An 18501-nucleotide genomic window follows, 5' to 3' on the forward strand; every position below is an offset into this window, starting at 1 on the left:
CAGAAATGATTAACAGATGGCCTTTTCTCATATAGGGTGTTTGGAAAGTTGCTGTGTTTCAATATAAAATACTGGTGAGACATGCATATTTTGTATTGCAACATGTCTGTTAATAAAAATATAACAGTTCAGTTACTTTCTCAAGAACCTCTTTTTGTTTTGTTAATCTGGGTGGTGACCTCCAAACACAAAACTGGTACAGTATTGAACTTGGTGTGATGCAACTTTAAGGCATTAAAATGAGCACGAACCATTGTCACCCACTAGAGGGAAGCAAATGTTTAAAAAATAAAAAAGCTATAAAATCACAGACAGCAGGTTCGTTTGGATGATTTCTCCTTTTCAAATCCATTGTTCATTCGATACAATCAGTCAATCCAATTCGGGCTCAATCTCAAGAAAACACACATCTGGATCTGTTATAGTACAACTCTGATAAACTTTAAAAACATGGCACAGTCACATCACAAGGGAACATGATAAAGGGGCCTCATTGGGAATTTTAACAAAAATATTTCCTTTAAACGAAGATAAGATTTTTTTTTCTCATTTCATATACTCTAAGGATAGAATAAAATCTCTGAAAATGGAGGTTTGGTGTTTGGAGAGTGCTATGTTGAACATGTTGCATAGTCAAAAGAGACGTCAATGGAAGGAATGGAATCTATAAGTTAAAAAGGACACATAAAAAGCTCTTTGTTTAATGCAGAGCTGGGGGGAAAAATACTCTGTCATAATACTTAAATGTGATTGTTTTGTCTCTCAACACTCCAAACAGTCAAACGCTTTAAGTCGTTGAAAAGCTTTTTTTTTCTCCTCCATATCGCTTTGAGCTTTTGTACCGCGGGGCATGTGAGCATTAGCGTTAATAACATACTGCAATTCAACGTTGTGCAAATGTAACAATCATACAACATCCACCGCAATCACTTGTGATTAAAAAGCATATCTAACAAGGGCGAAAGGAGAAAGGGATTTGCTTGATTAGCGTGTCACCCACGGGGTTTGGGGGTGGGGCATAAAAGTGCCGCTAAGTATCCATCTTTTCTGATAGAATCACAAAAATATCCTCTTGGCAAGCAAACAAAGAACTGGCTTCAACCAAATAATGTATATACCGTCATGTCTAGCCGTTCCATTTCTACAACCTGAAGTGCCACAGTTCTTTGTTGATTCTGGTTATTGTCCAACCCTTGGCTAACGCCATCTTAGCTTATAAAGTGTCTTGAGGAAGTGTCCCAAGGATTACAAAATAAAAGCCAGACATTGAAACATAATACGGGTAAGAACAACCACACCCGGACTCTGATGCTGGTTCGGACTTTACACACTCCAGCCAGGGAGCACAGCTGCATTTCCTTTTCTTTCTTTTTTTTTTTTTTTTTTGAGCCTTACACATACATTCAAATGTCCTTTCCCATCCATTGGTCCGCACTCCGTCCGTCCGACCGACAAGCCCACGTACTCTTGATGTGTCTTCTAAAGATCCCAATACTGTCTGTTTCTCGTCTCAGTAGCATCTGCAGACCTCTGCTTCGCCTCAAGTCCATCAAACAAGATCTACGATGCCAGCCGGGGTCACCGGAACTCATAGATGGCGGCGCTGTGCTCGGGGACGTGGGTGAGGTTTAGAGATTGGTACCTGAGTGAGGTGAGACAACATACTTAATGATGATTATTCAAATAACATGACCCATCTGTCTGTTTTAAACATCAACTGCATCTCTTGGTCACAAAGGTTGGCCCACCCTTACTATAAACTAAAACGTATTTAATAATCCAGGTTAAAAAAAACAACATAAGAAGTTCCAATAAATTTCTACTTCTCTATACACAGATTGGTTGACAATGCAGCAGGAAGAGAACGTGGAAAAAGCAAGATGTGAATGATGTGTAAATGTGAAAAAGTCACATACTATTAGTACTGCTGTGTACGACTCGGGTGCCCCAGAGTGGGTGCCCCATTTTGTCATTCCGCTCTGAACGGTCATGCCAATTGTTCTGGTGGATTCTAGTGAAAGCCATGCAGAACAAACATGCCAATAGAGAAAAGTTGTGGGTTTTTTTTTTTTTTTTGCTGTTGATGATTCCCCAATTTGGAGGAAAAACATGTAACATACCACCTGTGCAAACTCACAGCTTGCTAATATGAAAGGGGAATTGTTGCTTCTTGATTTGGTGCAGAAGGATGACATCACGTTAATATAAAGCAAAGTGAGCATCAGTTCCTATGTCGTCAGAGAGCTTGAATATTAACTGAAAACTAAATACAACTGAACATCCTCTTTTAAGGTCATGCTGACCTTATGTCAAAAATGGTGAAGCTAAGCTGGCACTGAAATAAAAGTGTCTCGGTCGTTGCCGACAATCTCCAGCTGTTCTGGGATGTAATCCAGAGACAAGTTGACCGCTATGACAACGAAAAAGGAGTAATGGTTGTGCCGAGGTTACCATTCAGAGCTCCGGTGGTAGTAGTAGCCCTCGATCGTTGCTGTGGATTTCTGGAAGCAAATGTAGTAAAATCCAGCAAAGGAAGCGCCACTGATGTCTTTGATTGTGTGGTCCGGGACCAGGAACTGCTCCTAATGATGCAAAATAGGCCTGACATTACTAAAGGTACGGCGTCAAGCTCACACGATAAAACGACAACTTACCTTCCATCTCATAAAAATATAGTCGGAATTTGTAAGATCCTCATAGTCAAAATCATCTGAGTTGAATGTCTTTGCATACTGGTAGAAGGCCTGGAACTTGCCCTGGTGGGAAACAGGAAACACTGGTCATTTCAGAAGAAACCTGCTCCTTGTCAAACCTTAAACAATAGTAGAGAATTACCCAGTGTTTACGATCCACATCCTCATCTGCGTCCCACTTTCGGGTGAGAAACGGCCTTTTTCTGCTGATTATCTCTCCAGCGAAGAACGTGGTTAAAGTTGGGTATTCCTGACCCCGAGAGACAATTAGGTTTTGAAATTAATCTACATGTGCATCATTCTCTTCACAGTAACTTGGTGATTTAGAATGTGACCCATTTTTTCTAAAATTAAAAGCTGGCAGGGGAGTGATACAGCTGCAGCTGCGGATGCTACATGGCCATTACGTTAGCTGCACAAGCTGCTTTCTGATTGGCTAGCAAATGAATGTAGTGCAGGAGTTGTCTTGAATTCTGAGAAAAGTGGGAATTCTTGTGAAGCGGAAAATTATTAACTTGCTTGTGCATGAAATGCGGCAGACTGTTGATGAATGCATTTTGCAGAAAGACGTCAAAAACTACTCATGACATATTATTCATGGCTTAAGATGGACCTATTAAATAGTGATAATAGCCCGGCTCACCTCTGTTAGTCCTTTTATTTTCAGGTAACCACACAAGTAAGAGTCCTCCATGGTGACGTGCTTGGAAGGAGAAAAAAAAACGTGAGCATGTTGACAATCTGGCTCAAAGCAGAATTGGCAAGTCAATAATGCCGCCCTTCCGAATATAACACACACACAACACATGCATTTGAGTTCAGTAGGAATTCTTCAGATTTATATTCGCAGATGCAAAGTCTTACTTGTGAGTGAGGTGTGTCATTATGGAGTAATAACTGTTTTCGTGGCTGTTAGTGTTGATTCAGGCAAAGCTAAGCGATTGCTGCCTTGGCGAGCTAGGCCCATGCTCATTGATTCTGCAACTGTCAATCATCACGCTCCCATTTGACAGATCACCATTGCCCCTCACAGTTCACCTTTCACATGAAAAATGCCCCTTCGAATGCCCACCTGTAAAACAACTTCCACGTCGTACGAGTTTCCTTTGCTCTTTTGGTGCCCCCTGAACTTTGAGCCGCTATACAACAGCGAAGTGACAACACCGGGCTGCCGGGTGTTGATCGGGGGCGGAGGGATAAGCGAGGCCGAGGATGCGAAGGCCGCGCAGTGGGAGTCGCTAGTGTATCCAGCAGGGACAGGCATGGCTCCCGTTAAAATGGCTGGGTACCCACACTGGTCAATCGCCGTCTGCGTGATGCCGGCGTCCCCGAAGAAGCGATAAGGGGGCTGAAGCTGTCCTCCAGCCTCTAAATCCCCTCGAAACCTGAACGCTGTAGTTTGCCAGGTACCGATCTCCGAGGGAAGTGGACTTCGTCGCAACGACGAAGGCAAAAGCATCCGCACCTCTCATTGGCTACCACTATTCGACGTGGTAATATCCTGTATTCTTATTGGTTCATTTGGCGGAAAGCTTCACGGGATTAGAATGTAGTTTTTTTGTCTTGTATAAGAGTACCAAGAGCCACTTAGAAAACTACAATTCCCTACTCTTTAAAATGTACTACCCTGCTGCTTGACAGACGCAGAGGTCACACGCGTGCTTTTGAACACGGGCTTCAACTGGGATGAAAAGTCCAGTAGGTATACTTAACTGATCATTTCACTACTGACGTGAAAATGCGATGTAATGCTCCTAAATACACGTAAAAATGTGGCTTCTCGTACTCTAAGAACAAGAACCCAGCGTGTTTGTACTCCTCGGCTAACCTAGCTTTCCGTAAACAGAACACATCACATCCTCGCTGCAATGTTTAGAAGCCTTGCTAGACTCCACCATCAGTTTGGAAATGCCTTGTCGCTGTGTAAAAGACGTACAAATCATCATCACTTCAGCTGTTCGTTAAAATACTCATCAGTCGCAACAGGTAACTGACAAATTTCTGCTTTCGCGTTGTGAAGACGGAACCAAACATATTCTTATTTGCTTCCAGAGAGAAAACGATTTTATCAGGATGTCACGATATCCCAAGGTGAAGGTATGTGAACTTAATCAGTTTCCAATGCATGCAAAATGATGAGATGCATTTCATGTCACAATCGGAATCAATGTGCTTGTTAATGATCACAGATTGTATGTAAAAGATAATCCTACAATATATTGTTAAATTGTCTCTCTTAGGAGGTTTATTTGAGATAAACCTAGACCGAAGGAAGCTGAAAACTCCTGGAGGAAAGCTGTTGACAGTGCCAAATGAAGCTCTAGCGATCGCCGTGGCAACTGAGTGGGATACTCAAAGGGATTCGCTGAAGTTTTATGCCATGCACCTGGTAAAGCTCATCACCTGACATTATAGTCAAGCGACTTTCATATCTGTGTGTAATATTTTGCAAAGATTTGTACACAGTCACTCAGAATATTAGTATTTTTGCTCTGCCAAAATCCCCAAATTGTTTCAATTCATTGTACTGTGACTCATTTTGCAGACAACCCTTTGCAACACTGCACTGGACAATCCTACACAGCGCAACGAGGACCAAATGATCAGCGCTGCGTTAAAGTTTCTGGAGACAGACACTGTTTGGTGTGTTAATTACACACGCCATTTCAACTTTTATGTGTTTGCAATGTCGATTGAAATGTAATAATAAGGAAGTAACTGTCGAAAGCCACAATGTACGATCTAGTGTTAATTAGGTTGATGTTTTATGCAGTTACAGAGTCGAAGAGCCCTATGGTTTGGTTGATCTACAGAAAAACGAGTGGGACCCTGTATTGCAATGGATTGAGAACAGGTAATCGTGGTGAACAAAAACACACCAGCACACTCCAAAGAAACGTATAATATATATTATGTGACTTGTGAATGTACGTAGATATGAATGCTATAAAGGACTTTCCAGATGTTCATTACATGAATTTCAGATATGACGTCACTATTGGCTCCTCGTCCAGTATTATGGGCCCTGACATCCCTCAGGCAACCAAAGACACATTCTACCAACATCTCAAATCGTACAACTTCTGGTCTCTCACAGGTATATATTTGCAAACGATTGCTTATTTATTTATGCATTTGGGTGGAAATGAGAATGCCGAATAACGTGCAGTTTAACAGCTTGATTGAAATATCAGATTGTTTTGATGTGACCAGAGTAGATCTCCATAATAATTTGGTTTCTTCCATGTAGGGCTTGAGTATGTGATCACCCAGCTGAAGTCTGTTGTGCTATCACTCGGAATGATTGACAGATATCTGAGTGTGGAGCAGGCTGTGCTCCTCTCCAGGCTGGAGGAAGAATACCAGGTACAACACAAAGGCTGGCCGCATTTTATTATTTTTTGTTTTTACCTTTAAATTCATCATCAAGTTATATTTGTCTTGGTGGAGACGTTGCCTTTTGGGCCTATAATTCACACTTCAGCGTTGAGATTTTGATAATTATTTAACAGCCCTATTCCGACATTTTTGGTCAGCAGCAATGACATGAAGAAATTATATTTGTTGTTGACTCACCCAGTACGCATTCTTCCTGTTCCCCAACAGATTCGATGCTGGGGAAATGTGGAGTGGGCTCACGACTATGACATGTATGAGCTTAGAGCCCGCACGGCTGCCGGTGCTCTGTTTGTACACCTCTCGTCTGAGGGTTCGACTGTCAAACGCAAACTTTTGCAGGACTGAGGAAGAAACTTGCATGCTCAAAGAAATGCAAACTTCCAGCCTAACTGACAGAACTCTACGTTGTATGAGTCAGAAATACAATTTTTCATGTTCATTCTGTTCGGCAATAACAGCTGTCAGCCGTTGTGGTCATCTCCACCCTTGAAAACACATTGCCAGTCTTTTTCTTGTGGGGGAAGGGGGTCTGTGATAGATGCCAAGTATGACACCACCCACTCAGTCTCCAGTTGGTTCTCAGTCACCTGTGACATTTTTGGACACTGTGCATTAAGTGAATGGAGACTTAATGCTCTTTCTTTTTGTTTGAGCGTTAAATCTCTGTCAGAGTTTTCATTGACTGACACTTTGAATCCATCCATTTCCTCTACTGTTAATCCTCATGAGGGTTATGTGAGAGAGTCCATCCCAGCTCCCTTTGGGCAAGACTCAGGGTCCACCCTGAGCTGGTTGCCAGCGAACTGTCTGCTACATAGAAATATGTTAAATGTGTGGAGAATGCGCTCTGTGGTAACGGGACAAAGATTTTGTTGAAATACTGTGATATCCACGTTCTCATCATCTTTTGTGGTAGAAATTAAATACTGTACTGTAAATTGTACATTGTTTCTGACCAATAAATTCACAGGAGCTACCACAATACGTAAAAGTGCCTTAATAGTGGCAAATCTAAAGTTGTCATTTATAAGTTTCAAAGCACAGTTTAGACAGCTATAGACAAATTCGGTCACGTTTGTCTTATTTCCGCACCAGCCAACATACAGTAAGTACACAATAAAAAATATATATAAATCCTTTCTTGCTACAAAACCAGAGCAAGCGAGGTAACCATAAAACAATTTATGTTTTACAGTGGCAACCTTTGGAGCCTTTATTTATAATCGTCTACCCCCGATGAGTGATGTCAGGACTGACCAATCACACAAAGGGGCAGCGTTGCTCGGCCAATGACATGTCTTGGGGGGCGGGGTATGCTGGAAGTTTCCTGATGTCTCAACATCACCATTCCCCGACCTGAATTGTTTGTTGACGAGCAAGATGGAGTTCCTACTGGGAAATCCGTACAGTACCCCAGTGGGGCATTGCATTGGTATGTAAAAAAAGGCATCACAGAAACGACAATGTTTTCAAATATTTGGAAAATACGTTGAATCCGTGCCGATGTTGTGTACGTGTGACTGAGCACTAGGCTAACAGGGCTCTTTTAAGGTCTCTCCGTTAGCCGCCTAGCTAACATATTTTGAATGTGATCGTTATAAAAGCATTACCGGTGACAAAACGCATGACTTAAGTCGTTTGTTGTGCTTAGCGGTCCGCAGATAACGTTTGCGAAGTCATTCGCTCATTCATTGGTGCGCTGAATGAGCAGAGCTCGAGCTAAGTTATCCAGTAGTTAGCTAAGCATTAGTCATCACCTCTTATTAACTCCATTCGTTGATGAAGAGGCAACTAAACGGCGTTTTCTCCCCTCGCTGTACTTGTATTCTAGAAAAAGCAACTGATGGGTCGCTACCAAGTGAAGACTGGACTTTGAACATGGAAATATGTGACATTATCAATGAAACGGAAGACGGGTGAGTGCACAGAGCAAATCAACACATTGGTCACTTCTTACACAGGTGCTTAAATGAAGATAGCTGCAGCGCAACACGCTTGCCTTTATGTTACATTTGTGTAATTTGAAGCCGATCTCTTTTGTGCACATACGATTTGATTTATACTAGGCCCCGCTGCTTATCTCGCTGTATGGTTGAGCTGTTGTGTGAAGTCCAGAGCGTGTTTGATAAGTGGTTGTAATTCGTCTCAGATGGGCTCGGCCTCTGCATGTCACTTTATAAATAGTCTGCTCACATCTACGTTTCTTCCTCTCTGGGTATTCATTGTATGAGATCCATGTCGTTATGCCGAACTATTCAAACAAACCATGAGTTAATTATTAATACCGCCTGTATACAAGTAAACACCGGCTTTGTGAAAATCATTGACTTAAACGAGTGGCTCTCGATTTTGAAGTTCATTTCCTATTTAAAAATTCTTCTGTGTATTATTTTATGCTGCCGTTGTTCATTTGAGGTGCCGTTTTGTGTGCAGGCCAAAGGACGCAATTAGAGCAGTGAAGAAGAGACTGAATGGCAATAGGAACTACAGGGAAGTGATGCTGGCTTTAACGGTGAGCGCACAGCCGAGGTGGATGAAATTAAAGTTGACCTCGAAAGGCAGAGCACACTCCAGTCGTTTGGGCCGTGGTTGCCGCGCTTTATGTTCAAACTGAAAAACACACTTGCTGAATGCATCCATTTTGCTTTGTTCATATCCCTGTCGTACAAGACTGTATAAAAGCAAGTTGACAAGCTGTTTAATAAAACTCAACACACCTGTTTTCAGGTGAGTTTCTTGCTGTGTACATAGCGCACTGTGCAGCCAGGAGAGCATGTGTATGCCGCCGCTTTGTCATAGGTTTCATTTCAACCTCTGTTGTGGTCGTCATGCCACTGGTACCCTTTGCTGGTTCAAGTGACAACAGTGGGAGATAAAGTGTATTCTGTGTGTTAAACAAGTTTGTCATTTGTCACCTCTTCCTGCAGGTGCTGGAGACTTGCGTAAAGAACTGTGGCCACCGGTTTCATGCGCTGGTCACGAGCAGGGACTTTGTCGACGGCGTGCTTGTCAAAATCATCTCTCCGAAAAACAACCCCCCCACCATCGTTCAAGACAAAGTGTTGGCCCTCATTCAGGTAAGATCACAACAATTATGGCAGGTGCGATGCACATGCATGTTCATTTCCCCTTTTCATGTACCGCAATGGAGAAATTGTTATTTATGATCAAAATACAGTCAATGAGGCGTTTATGAGACTGTGCAGCAGTGAGCGAGGTGCAGTCCGATTAAAATCGAGTGTCTGTAGGGCTTCACTTAGTGCGGCTCATGTTACCAGGCTCGGATCAGGTAACCTTGCAATGCTCTTCTTTCCACCGGTTGGCCATTGCATGGAGCCGGGGACAGGCGCATAACACTGTTTGTCAAACCATTAGGCGAACAAGTTTGTTCCGTTCGGGTCGTATGAGTCTAGTTGGCATGTTAACAGATGTTCTTATACATACCAAGTCGGAAAATGCTTTTGCAAGATTACCGGTTCCACTGCTGGAAAAGAACCAGTGTCAGTTTGAGTGGTTGTTTGTCTATATATGCCCCGCAGTTAATTGGCGACTAGTCAAGTTAAATTGGAGAAAGGATTATTATCGGAACCTGAACAGGACGAAAACCTAAAATATTGCTCCTCCGTGCCCGCACCTGCAGGCGTGGGCCGACGCTTTCAGAAGCAGCCCTGACCTCACAGGCGTTGTCCAAATCTATGAGGAGCTCAAGAGGAAAGGCATTGAGTTCCCCCTGTCCGACTTGGAGACCCTCTCGCCTATACATACGCCTCAGCGGGTAAGACGAGATCCCATACAAGCAGATGATTGTTGACGCGTGCAGCTAGATCCTTTCATGTCATTTGTTGCTTTGTACCAAGACTGCATCTGCACCGGAGGGAGACTCAACCCTGCATAAGTACTCCACGCCTCCCCAGCCTGCACCGCATGCAGTTCCAACAGCCTACACTAGCCCTCCGGTCCCAAACATTCAACCCTCTGGATCCATCAACCCAACACCTGAACAGGTACTTTTTTTTTTTTTTTTTTTTAAATACATACCGGGAATTTTACTTCCTGTACTTTATGTTGACCAGTGAGTCTTACCAATTGAACAGCTGGTCACATCCATTCCCACCAATAGGGTGCAATTGAGCCCTTTCAGGGACAGCGGTTACTACAGTGGACAGCTTCTCATGTTGTCAGGTTACAAGATGCATGCAAGGGTGAATTTTGTACATTATTTTTCAGTCTGTTGCCTTCATTTCCATGTCAGATTTGCAGACTGCGCAGTGAGTTGGATGTTGTTCGAGGAAACACGAAGGTCATGTCTGAGATGCTGACTGAGATGGTCCCGGGACAGGAGGACACTTCAGACTACGAGTTACTACAGGCAAGGAAGCGCTCCTGCCTTGAGTTTATGTGTGTGTGTTTTTCAAAACACACACACAAAACACTTCTGCACTCTTTTTTTTTTTTTTAATTATATTTATGTACCGTGTGTGTGTTTTTAGGAGCTGAACAGGACTTGTCGAGCCATGCAACAGAGGATCGTGGAGCTCATCTCTTGTGTCTCAAACGAAGCCGTGACCGAGGAGCTGCTGCACGTCAACGACGACCTCAATAACATCTTCTTGCGCTACGAAAGGTGAAAACGCTGACAGTGTCGTCGGCTGCACGCGGGACTGACCGCGCTTTTGTCGCCGCCCTTTTTGACAATGTCCCTTCGCCACTTCAGATACGAGAGGTTCAGATCTGGAAGGTCTACAGCCCAGAGTGTCAACAATGGGGTAAGTCGGTACTTTAGGCGGGGGCAAACGTGTCCCCTCGTCTGTTCTGCCATTCAGTGCTTACTGTCGCAACCTGCGGCTGCATGACATCACATTCTTCGGTGGGCCCGAATGCTTTCAGCCATCTTCATAATGTCATTCCCTGGTTTTCATGCCTGATTAACTGGAAACTCAACAAAGACACAGTCATTCAATTCGTGCATCAATGCCTTTATTCAGAAAATCGCCACGCAGCTTCAAACAAGAATGAATTTCAATTTATTTGAATTGGACGAGTAAAAGAAATGACGTTTTCCCACTGTATTTTTAAATCATTGAGATGCACCTTTTCTATTGAACAACAAAAACGTCACATCCAAGAAAATGATGCAAGCCATTTGCAGTGCGTTCTGCCGAGGCTTTGTTCCTGCGATATTTGTTTTCAAGAGAGATGTACTTTGCCTCCACAGACATTATCCGAAAGACAGAAGCATATAGCCGCTTGCTTTGTTAGGTTTCCGGTGACTCAGGCACTGTCTGTGCATATGTTCCATCGTTTCTTTGTCGCTGTCACCCTCCGGGCATCGAACTGTACTCACACTCTATTTAATTTTTTTTCCCCTGTTCTTTTCTGTTCTCTGTTTCTGTGGCTAGCTGAGACAGGCAAGTATGAAACCAATGTCGGCCTTCCTTAAAAGATCGGTAGCTTGTGAAAGTAGTCTGACCCCATGTGGACTTTTGAAACCTGGCTAAATATGAAGTTTCCAACCCTTTATAGCATGTTTTGTCTACGCAGCTCAATAAACTCATCTTTCTAAAGGGGAGTTTTATTCGACATTTTCTATTTATTTATTATGAGAGAAAAAAAATGCTCTGCTGATGATATATTCTGTAAGTCTTGTAGTTAAAGTATACAACCCCTTAAGAAACTTTTTTTTTCCCCAAACAGACATTTTCATGCTGTCCTGAAGCTTATCGGCTAGATTTCATTTCCACACATCGATGATGCCCGTGTCTTGCGCTGCATAAAGTCATCACCTGTTTATTCGTTTTTACACACTCGTCTCCACCCCGTATTATCATAAGGTTATGCTGTCACATATCAGCATGGAACCCCCCTGCGCCCCGATGCAGCCATACTGGGGGAAAGAAACACGCACAACAATGAGTTTGATTTGCTCATAATATGTAATTCTCCCTTCCCCACCAGGTCTTAAGTGAAGCGACAGAAGACAACCTGATCGATCTGGGCCCCGCCTCACCAGCAGTGGTCAGCAACATGCCGAACGCCGCCCCGAGCGGCTTGCCCCCGAGTTTCAGCGCCACCGCGGGGAGACCGTCCTCTCCGGCAACCTTGGCTTCTCGCCTGGCTGGACTCGGTATGTCTACTACAGCCAACCCCACACACACAAAAAAAAAGGGCTCAGGACCGCTCGCGAAAAACGAATTGAAGAAATGAGTCATATTTGTCTGTCAATGAGCTGCGCAAGTTAGTCCTGTGTTCGCGGTAAACTGTGAAGCGTATTTATGTACCCCGCAGATGTTGGCGCAGACACTGTGAGCAGCACTCTGAGCTCTTTGAGCAGTTCCAAGCCTCCCCCTTCCCAAGATGAATTTGACGTGTTCGCCCAAACTAGGACTGGATCGGTCCCTGAACCGAACAAGATGTAAGGAAAATAGGCAAGCTCGAACAATCAATGAATTTGTGACGTGCCATTCACGAGCCTTTAAATCTGGCCTGTTAATCACAACAACTACATTCAGTGTAATCATGAGTTGCCCTTGTTGTTGTTTTTGATATTTAATGCTGGTTTGTCACACAATTTACTTCATGTGAACCAGCCCATGGTGCAAAAAAAAAAATGGTTGGGACAGCTGTTTTAATTAACCCTTTCATGCACCCTGTAACCTGATAACATAATCACCTGTCCATTGTAGTAACCGCTGTCCCTTAAAGGGTTAAATGACACTAAAACACCAGTTCAATGCATCATCGTTTCTTCCCTTCTCAGGACTTCGGCAGGGGACAGCCCGGCGGCTGCTGCTGCGACGACTGATCATCCTCCCACACTAGACGTACAACAGCCACGTGCCGCCACGGTGAGTCTACCCAGTGAAACACTTTTTTCAGATGTGCATGAATAAAGAGAGATGTAGAAAGTCCGCACCCTGCAGCGAACACTGCCAGATGCTATTTAGCCAAATAACAAATCACGATAGCCCCTTGTTAATTGAGATTTATTTAACAGAATCCTTTAAATGGAGTGTTGAATGATTAAATGTAGGAGTCACTAAATAAACAGGGCGGGGCGATTAATCCTTTTTTTTTTTTTTAAAGCAGTTTCTATCGGTGAAAGTGCATCCTGTTTGATCTGCACAATCTCGGTGCAAAAGGGGAAAAAAAGCTTGTTCACAAAAGCAGTGTCATTTGTCTGGGGAAATCAAGCAAAAAAAAGTTGTTTTGAATAATGTTCTTTGGCTTATCCACAAGCAAAGAGGAAATAAAAAATCTGATTTTTGGGGGGGGGTTGCAAAAAATCTGAGATTTAATTTTAAGGCTTACTAACAAGACAAACCTCTAGAATAACCAGATAAAGAATGGACATTTCAAACAATTGTATTCATTATTATTTAAATTGTAGTCAGTATGGGTTGTCATGAAGCTTTACACCAACCTTGTTCATCCCATTGAAATTTTTTTCTTTGTTTTTTTTTTTTTTAAGTTGCTGTAAGTTCATTCAAAAAATAGTCATAATCATCTTTTGTGTTTTGGGGCTGGGTTTTGTTTTCTTTTGTGGCTTTGCTGCCCTCAATGGCCCACCCCACGGCCGTTTTGATGTCGCCCTCTAGTGTGTCGGAGGCCAGTCCTCTGTCATGGATGACATAGAGGAGTGGCTCAGTACTGATGTGGTGAGCCCATCATGATTTTTGATTTTTGTTCTGCCTCCTCTTTACTTTTTTTGTTCATGCTGTCTTCTCCTTTGTCTCGCTACTTCGAGTAGCCACTTACACCTTTTTTCCCCCTCTGATCATCCAATTTTAACATCCTAGATGATTTTGCTAACACGCCGATGTGGGAACCGGTGGTCATTAACATGGCAGCATATTGTTAAAAATGAGCATAACAAATTACTTTTCTTCTACTGCTATTCTTGTAGTCGGACAGTTTTACCCATGTAACGTTCTTTAAATCTTCCCCCAAATGCAGCCCATGTGCTAAGATTGTAAAACATCAATTCCAACTCATTTGCATCTGCTTTTGCACGGTCTCTGCGCATGCTCATTTTACTCAAATATGCAATCCTTTCATGTTTGAATATCACCATCCGCGCGTTTGAGGGTATGTGGTTCTCTCGATGCACATTGATGTCATTTTTAGTTCAGAACTTTCAGAGGCGGCAGGGTAATCTGACTGAACGGATGAGTGTTTGTTTATCGACAATTGCTTGCATGCTGGCTCTGAGGTGCCGCCACTACGAGTGGGAGGTTTTTTTTTTCCTCCTGTGTGCAGTGTCACATTTAAAACCTGTCTCTTATCGACAGAAAGGAGAGGAAGGCGAGGAGGGCGTGACGAGTGAAGGTAAGTGCAGTACAGTGAACTCCTGTTTATCGCAGAGCCCTCATGCAGTAGATTAGCGTTTGCGTGTGTCTACTCAACCGTTCAGCAGTCGTTGCAGCCCAGCTAAGACTTTTAATTTTTATTTGCTTCTATGATGGCAGAGTTTGACAAGTTCCTTGAGGAGCGGGCCAAAGCTGCAGAGATGGTCCCCAACCTGCCATCGCCCACGAGTGGCGACCCCGGCGCAGCGCAGGGGACCCCCAGCCGCAAGAAGCCGGACAAACAGGAGGACGCTTTGTTTGCCATGTAGAGCTGTCGTCGGCTTCACCTGGGAGGATGGCCTGGATGGACCGAGACACGTCCAATAACACTATTTAGATCCACGACAGGGATGTATCCTCATTGAAAGGGAGTCTGTATGTCTAAAAGGGAAAAACCAAACAAAGCGGTCTATTTTCATATGTTCAAAAATAAATGAAAAAGGGGTGGGACGAGCGGCATGAAATGACACCGTCCCGGTACGTGTCTCTTCACGCTAGCATGTAGTCGTAAACTGGGTGTGCCCTTTTTTTTTTTTTTTTTTTTTTTTGGCTTCTTACAGTCCCCGAAAACCTCCCAGCATGCATATGACACATGACGAGTGAGTCATTTATGTTTAGTTAGGAAATCCTCCGGTTTGGTTTAGGTTGTCCCGAGCATTCCTACGAAAATATTGTTTCCGTTTGTGTCCCTCTGCAAGCCGACATGAGGTCGGTTGTAAATGTGTAAATGACAAATTTAATATACAGTGGGATTGTAATGGGGGGGCGAGGGGTGATGAGCTTAACATTTCCTGGCTGCTGTATCATGAGGGATGCGCCCCACAATGCTGCACAAGAAACGGGAACTTGACGTTTTAAAAAAAAAAAAAAAAAAAAAAAAGTGTTTGGCATAGTTGTTTTATTTGGGGTCCAATCTGCTTTTTTGTTTTTGTGTGTGTGTGTGTGTGTCAGTTTTCAAATCGCCGTGTTAGGCGGTTACGTGCTGAGGTGTAATTGACTCGTTTTGTTTGTGTGACCACCTTCATGCTCTGAAGAGAATTGAGGAGGCAGTCGTATTCTATTCTTCTCGTTATTTCGTTCAAAGGACCAAATGCGTTTTGCCCTTGGATACGAAAATGACGAGTTCACCGCATGGTTCCATCATCTCATCCCCTTTTGTGCAGTTTCCTCGACGCCGACGTGAGGGTCTGACCTTTTCGGCGCCCACTATTTGTTCCCCGGAAATGAGCTCGGGCGCTCACCGACGAGACCTTTCATGCTCTTGACGGGAGTAAACGTGTTCCACGTGCTCAGCGCAAGCGTGCGCTTTTGACTGCGGCGTGGCATTTGAACTATTACTGGTTGTAAATCAGCTACGTGACGAGCACTTAGGTGTAATTCATTAAAGAGTTAGGGTGTGTCGAAATAATTTATTTGTAATTGTTCCCCCCCCCCCCTTCAGATGAGTGTTTTAAATGGTTTTATTGCGCTCAAGGAAAACTATATGGAGAAATGATCTATATAAGGACAGTCGTTTATTTTTGTGGCTTTTTATGGAGTCTTGATATGTTTTATACATTGCTGCTAGCTGACGTCTCTTCTGTTAGTGGTTCTGTTGGTGTTCTTGTGGGCTGAATGTAAACCTGTGTAAAGAAGCATCACGTGTCATTGAGACATGAAGGATCCATCTTTTGTTTAATTTTTTTTTTTAGGTTGACTGGCGCATCCTCTATCCGCCCTGAACTTTTCAACCCAAGAGGTGTGTCAGAAAAATTCCAGGACTGGCGTCGCTAAAGAGCCATTTCAAAACCTCGAACTCATCCACAGAGATCCTGTCATAATCATTGAGTGCACGGGAAGAGACAAGAGTTGTTCATGACAACACGTCTCCGTGGGATTCCCCCCCACCCCACCTCTTTCCAAAGGTCAAGGGGTCATCAAGGGCATCCGTTAAGAAGCTGTGGATGCAAACTGTGACAGAAGCATGAAGGCGTTGCAGAAAAGGCTCGGGAAGTGCGTGAGACTCCAGGTGGGCCGACATTGAAAGTAATTGGATTTACAAAGAGATCTTTCTTTGACTCCAGTTTTGGAACTTTTACTGACATACCTCGTGCATTGCCGGTGTTCCGCTAGCCCCCGTGTGATTCCGTTCATGCTATTGTGTCGTCTTTGTTGCCGATGTGTAACTGGGTCCCAGTATCGCTCCTTTCGGAGGAACGTTGTGCTTCTGTGTGCATCACCGAACACTTACGAGAATTGCCGGTGGAAGTGTGTGATTTTCTCCTTGTTTGACATCTGCATGAACCAAATAAAACCTTAGCAGTGTGACATCCTCCTGACTTTGTGCGTTTTATTGACTAGCCAGACTAATTGGCTGACCTGGAGTAAACGCTTGCCATTTAACCACCCCTTTTTCCCTTACCCTGACTTTCTTAGGGGGGCCCCATGGGCCCCACACCAGGGCCTTCCCAATTGGTCGTCTGGAATCGCCTCATCCTCTTCCTTTGACTCTGGTAGGAGTTGTTTTTTTTTTCTCTCCCCTTCGGTCAAAATAAAAGCAAGGGTCTGTTAACGTAAGCACCAGAAAAAAAAGAACACTTGCAGTGTGACGAATTGTGATGCAAACAGGTAACTGGTTTACCTTTTTGACGTTTATTATATTCAAAACGCTGTCATTCTGAGAAAAAAAAGATTGTTGTGTAAATGACATTTTTGAGTCACAGTTCCCTTGATCTGTTGTTGTCCAAGAATTTAGTAATAAAATTAAAGTGGTGTTGTTATTCTTGACAGTGGTCACATCCTGAATTTTCTCTTATGGATGATTTCAGATTTTTATTCTGCTTTGGAGGTCAACGTTTTTGCCGAGCTCAACACAGTGGAGACTCCTCTTGCAGCTTCCCAGCGGCCTCTGGCGGGTGCCAAAAGGTACTGCACACTGACGTCAGCCCAAGTGGCAGGAAGTGGGAACTGCGGCTAGAACTGTGGTGCATTGTACTGTAGTTGCATTGCATATTATTTCCCCATAAAGTGCAATGTTGCTCCCGTGCAACACAGAACTTGGTCTCCATGCTACTCAGAATATCATTCGGTATCATTCATCACCTCTGGAATGCTTTAAAATTATAAATATTTCTTTTTGCGCATTCAACAATTTAATATTTTGCCCGAGAGAGAAGTACAGATTCGAATTGCTTCATACATGATGGTGTTAAGTTTGTTTTCATGATCAGACTGCAAAACAACAACCAAAAAATGTAAAACACGTCACCCAGCGGCCATCGATTGACATGCTGAGTTGATTTTCTCATTACTACGAGGCCAATGTAAAAGAGGACTGCTTTGGTTGCACCGCCACTTGAATGTTGTTAAAGGTCACGCATGCGTCTGTTTGTTTGTTTGTCTGTGGGTGAGTGTGAAGACTCGAGGCTATTTCAACAAAGCTCATTTAGCTGCCGGCGCATCATGATTTCATGCTACAGAACTATACTTATTTTTAGTTAGCCTGCAGAACGCAATGAAGGAAACATCCTCATCGGAACTTGTAGAAATAATTGTCCGATATTTATCCTTCCCGGTGCTTCCGCAGCCTCATTGTAATCACTTGAAAATAAATGACCCGTTTGTGTTTATGAATTTATGAACGTCTCACATCGACGGCTTTCTCAATGTAATCCGACCTGCAACGCTACTTCCTCTCGCCCCCGAGCTGCTCATTTTACACGTTTAATGAAGTTATCCACGTCGACTTAAAAAAATGGGGAGCGTGGTCGGCGTCAGCAATTACGAAACCGCCGGCTGGAGCTACTGCAAGATTTCAAGGGATTTGTTATTATTTAATAGCCCAATAGCTCCACACGACCCCCACACTCTCTCAGAGCACAAAACATACCGAGACTTTTCTGGCCTTCGCTTTTCGACATCGGTCCGGGCAGCCAAAAGCCTCGGAGCACTTTATGCTAAGTTAATTTACCCAAATATATCCACGGCGTGGCCCACTATTCGACATCAACAACTTTCTTAATGGAAACTTGCTGATCCATAAACGCTGGCGCTGCTGCAGACGTTTGCTGGGGGGCACTTCACGC

General features: G+C 43.5%; 3 protein-coding genes across 5 annotated transcripts; 2 read left to right on the plus strand and 1 right to left on the minus strand.

The window, feature by feature from the left end:
- Positions 1-319: 319 nt before the first annotated feature.
- Positions 320-4247, minus strand: LOC109507140 (glucose-induced degradation protein 4 homolog). The gene is made up of 6 exons (XM_019856366.1): positions 3766-4247; positions 3337-3396; positions 2836-2943; positions 2655-2756; positions 2452-2582; positions 320-1642 (listed from the first exon to the last, which is right to left on the minus strand). Exons 1-6 carry the CDS (start codon positions 4150-4152, stop codon positions 1579-1581), a joined length of 852 nt encoding a protein of 283 aa, XP_019711925.1. The 5' UTR covers positions 4153-4247; the 3' UTR covers positions 320-1578.
- A 55-nt stretch (positions 4248-4302) lies between these two features.
- Positions 4303-7074, plus strand: atpaf2 (ATP synthase mitochondrial F1 complex assembly factor 2). Its single transcript, XM_019856354.1, has 9 exons — positions 4303-4391; positions 4540-4679; positions 4746-4790; positions 4934-5082; positions 5239-5336; positions 5467-5547; positions 5678-5790; positions 5944-6059; positions 6300-7074. The coding sequence occupies exons 2-9, from the start codon at positions 4562-4564 to the stop codon at positions 6435-6437; spliced, it is 858 nt and encodes a 285-aa protein (XP_019711913.1). The 5' UTR covers positions 4303-4391; positions 4540-4561; the 3' UTR covers positions 6438-7074.
- Positions 7075-7385: 311 nt separating this feature from the next.
- tom1l2b (target of myb1 like 2 membrane trafficking protein b) lies at positions 7386-16749 on the plus strand. 3 transcript variants are annotated; one of them, XM_019856269.1, is made up of 15 exons: positions 7388-7524; positions 7924-8008; positions 8526-8604; positions 9020-9169; positions 9733-9867; positions 9950-10096; positions 10345-10461; positions 10583-10716; positions 10807-10858; positions 12048-12216; positions 12378-12504; positions 12850-12937; positions 13688-13747; positions 14381-14417; positions 14558-16749. In XM_019856269.1, the coding sequence occupies exons 1-15, from the start codon at positions 7473-7475 to the stop codon at positions 14704-14706; spliced, it is 1581 nt and encodes a 526-aa protein (XP_019711828.1). In that variant the 5' UTR covers positions 7388-7472; the 3' UTR covers positions 14707-16749. The 3 variants fall into 3 exon arrangements, with proteins under 3 accessions (XP_019711851.1, XP_019711828.1, XP_019711839.1); XM_019856292.1 differs by lacking the exon at positions 9733-9867 and having other exon boundaries at positions 7386-7524; XM_019856280.1 differs by lacking the exon at positions 13688-13747.
- Positions 16750-18501: the final 1752 nt, after the last annotated feature.

Source organism: Hippocampus comes, unplaced genomic scaffold, assembly GCF_001891065.2.
Source record: "Hippocampus comes isolate QL1 unplaced genomic scaffold, H_comes_QL1_v1.1 scaffold17, whole genome shotgun sequence".
NCBI lineage: Eukaryota > Metazoa > Chordata > Actinopteri > Syngnathiformes > Syngnathidae > Hippocampus > Hippocampus comes.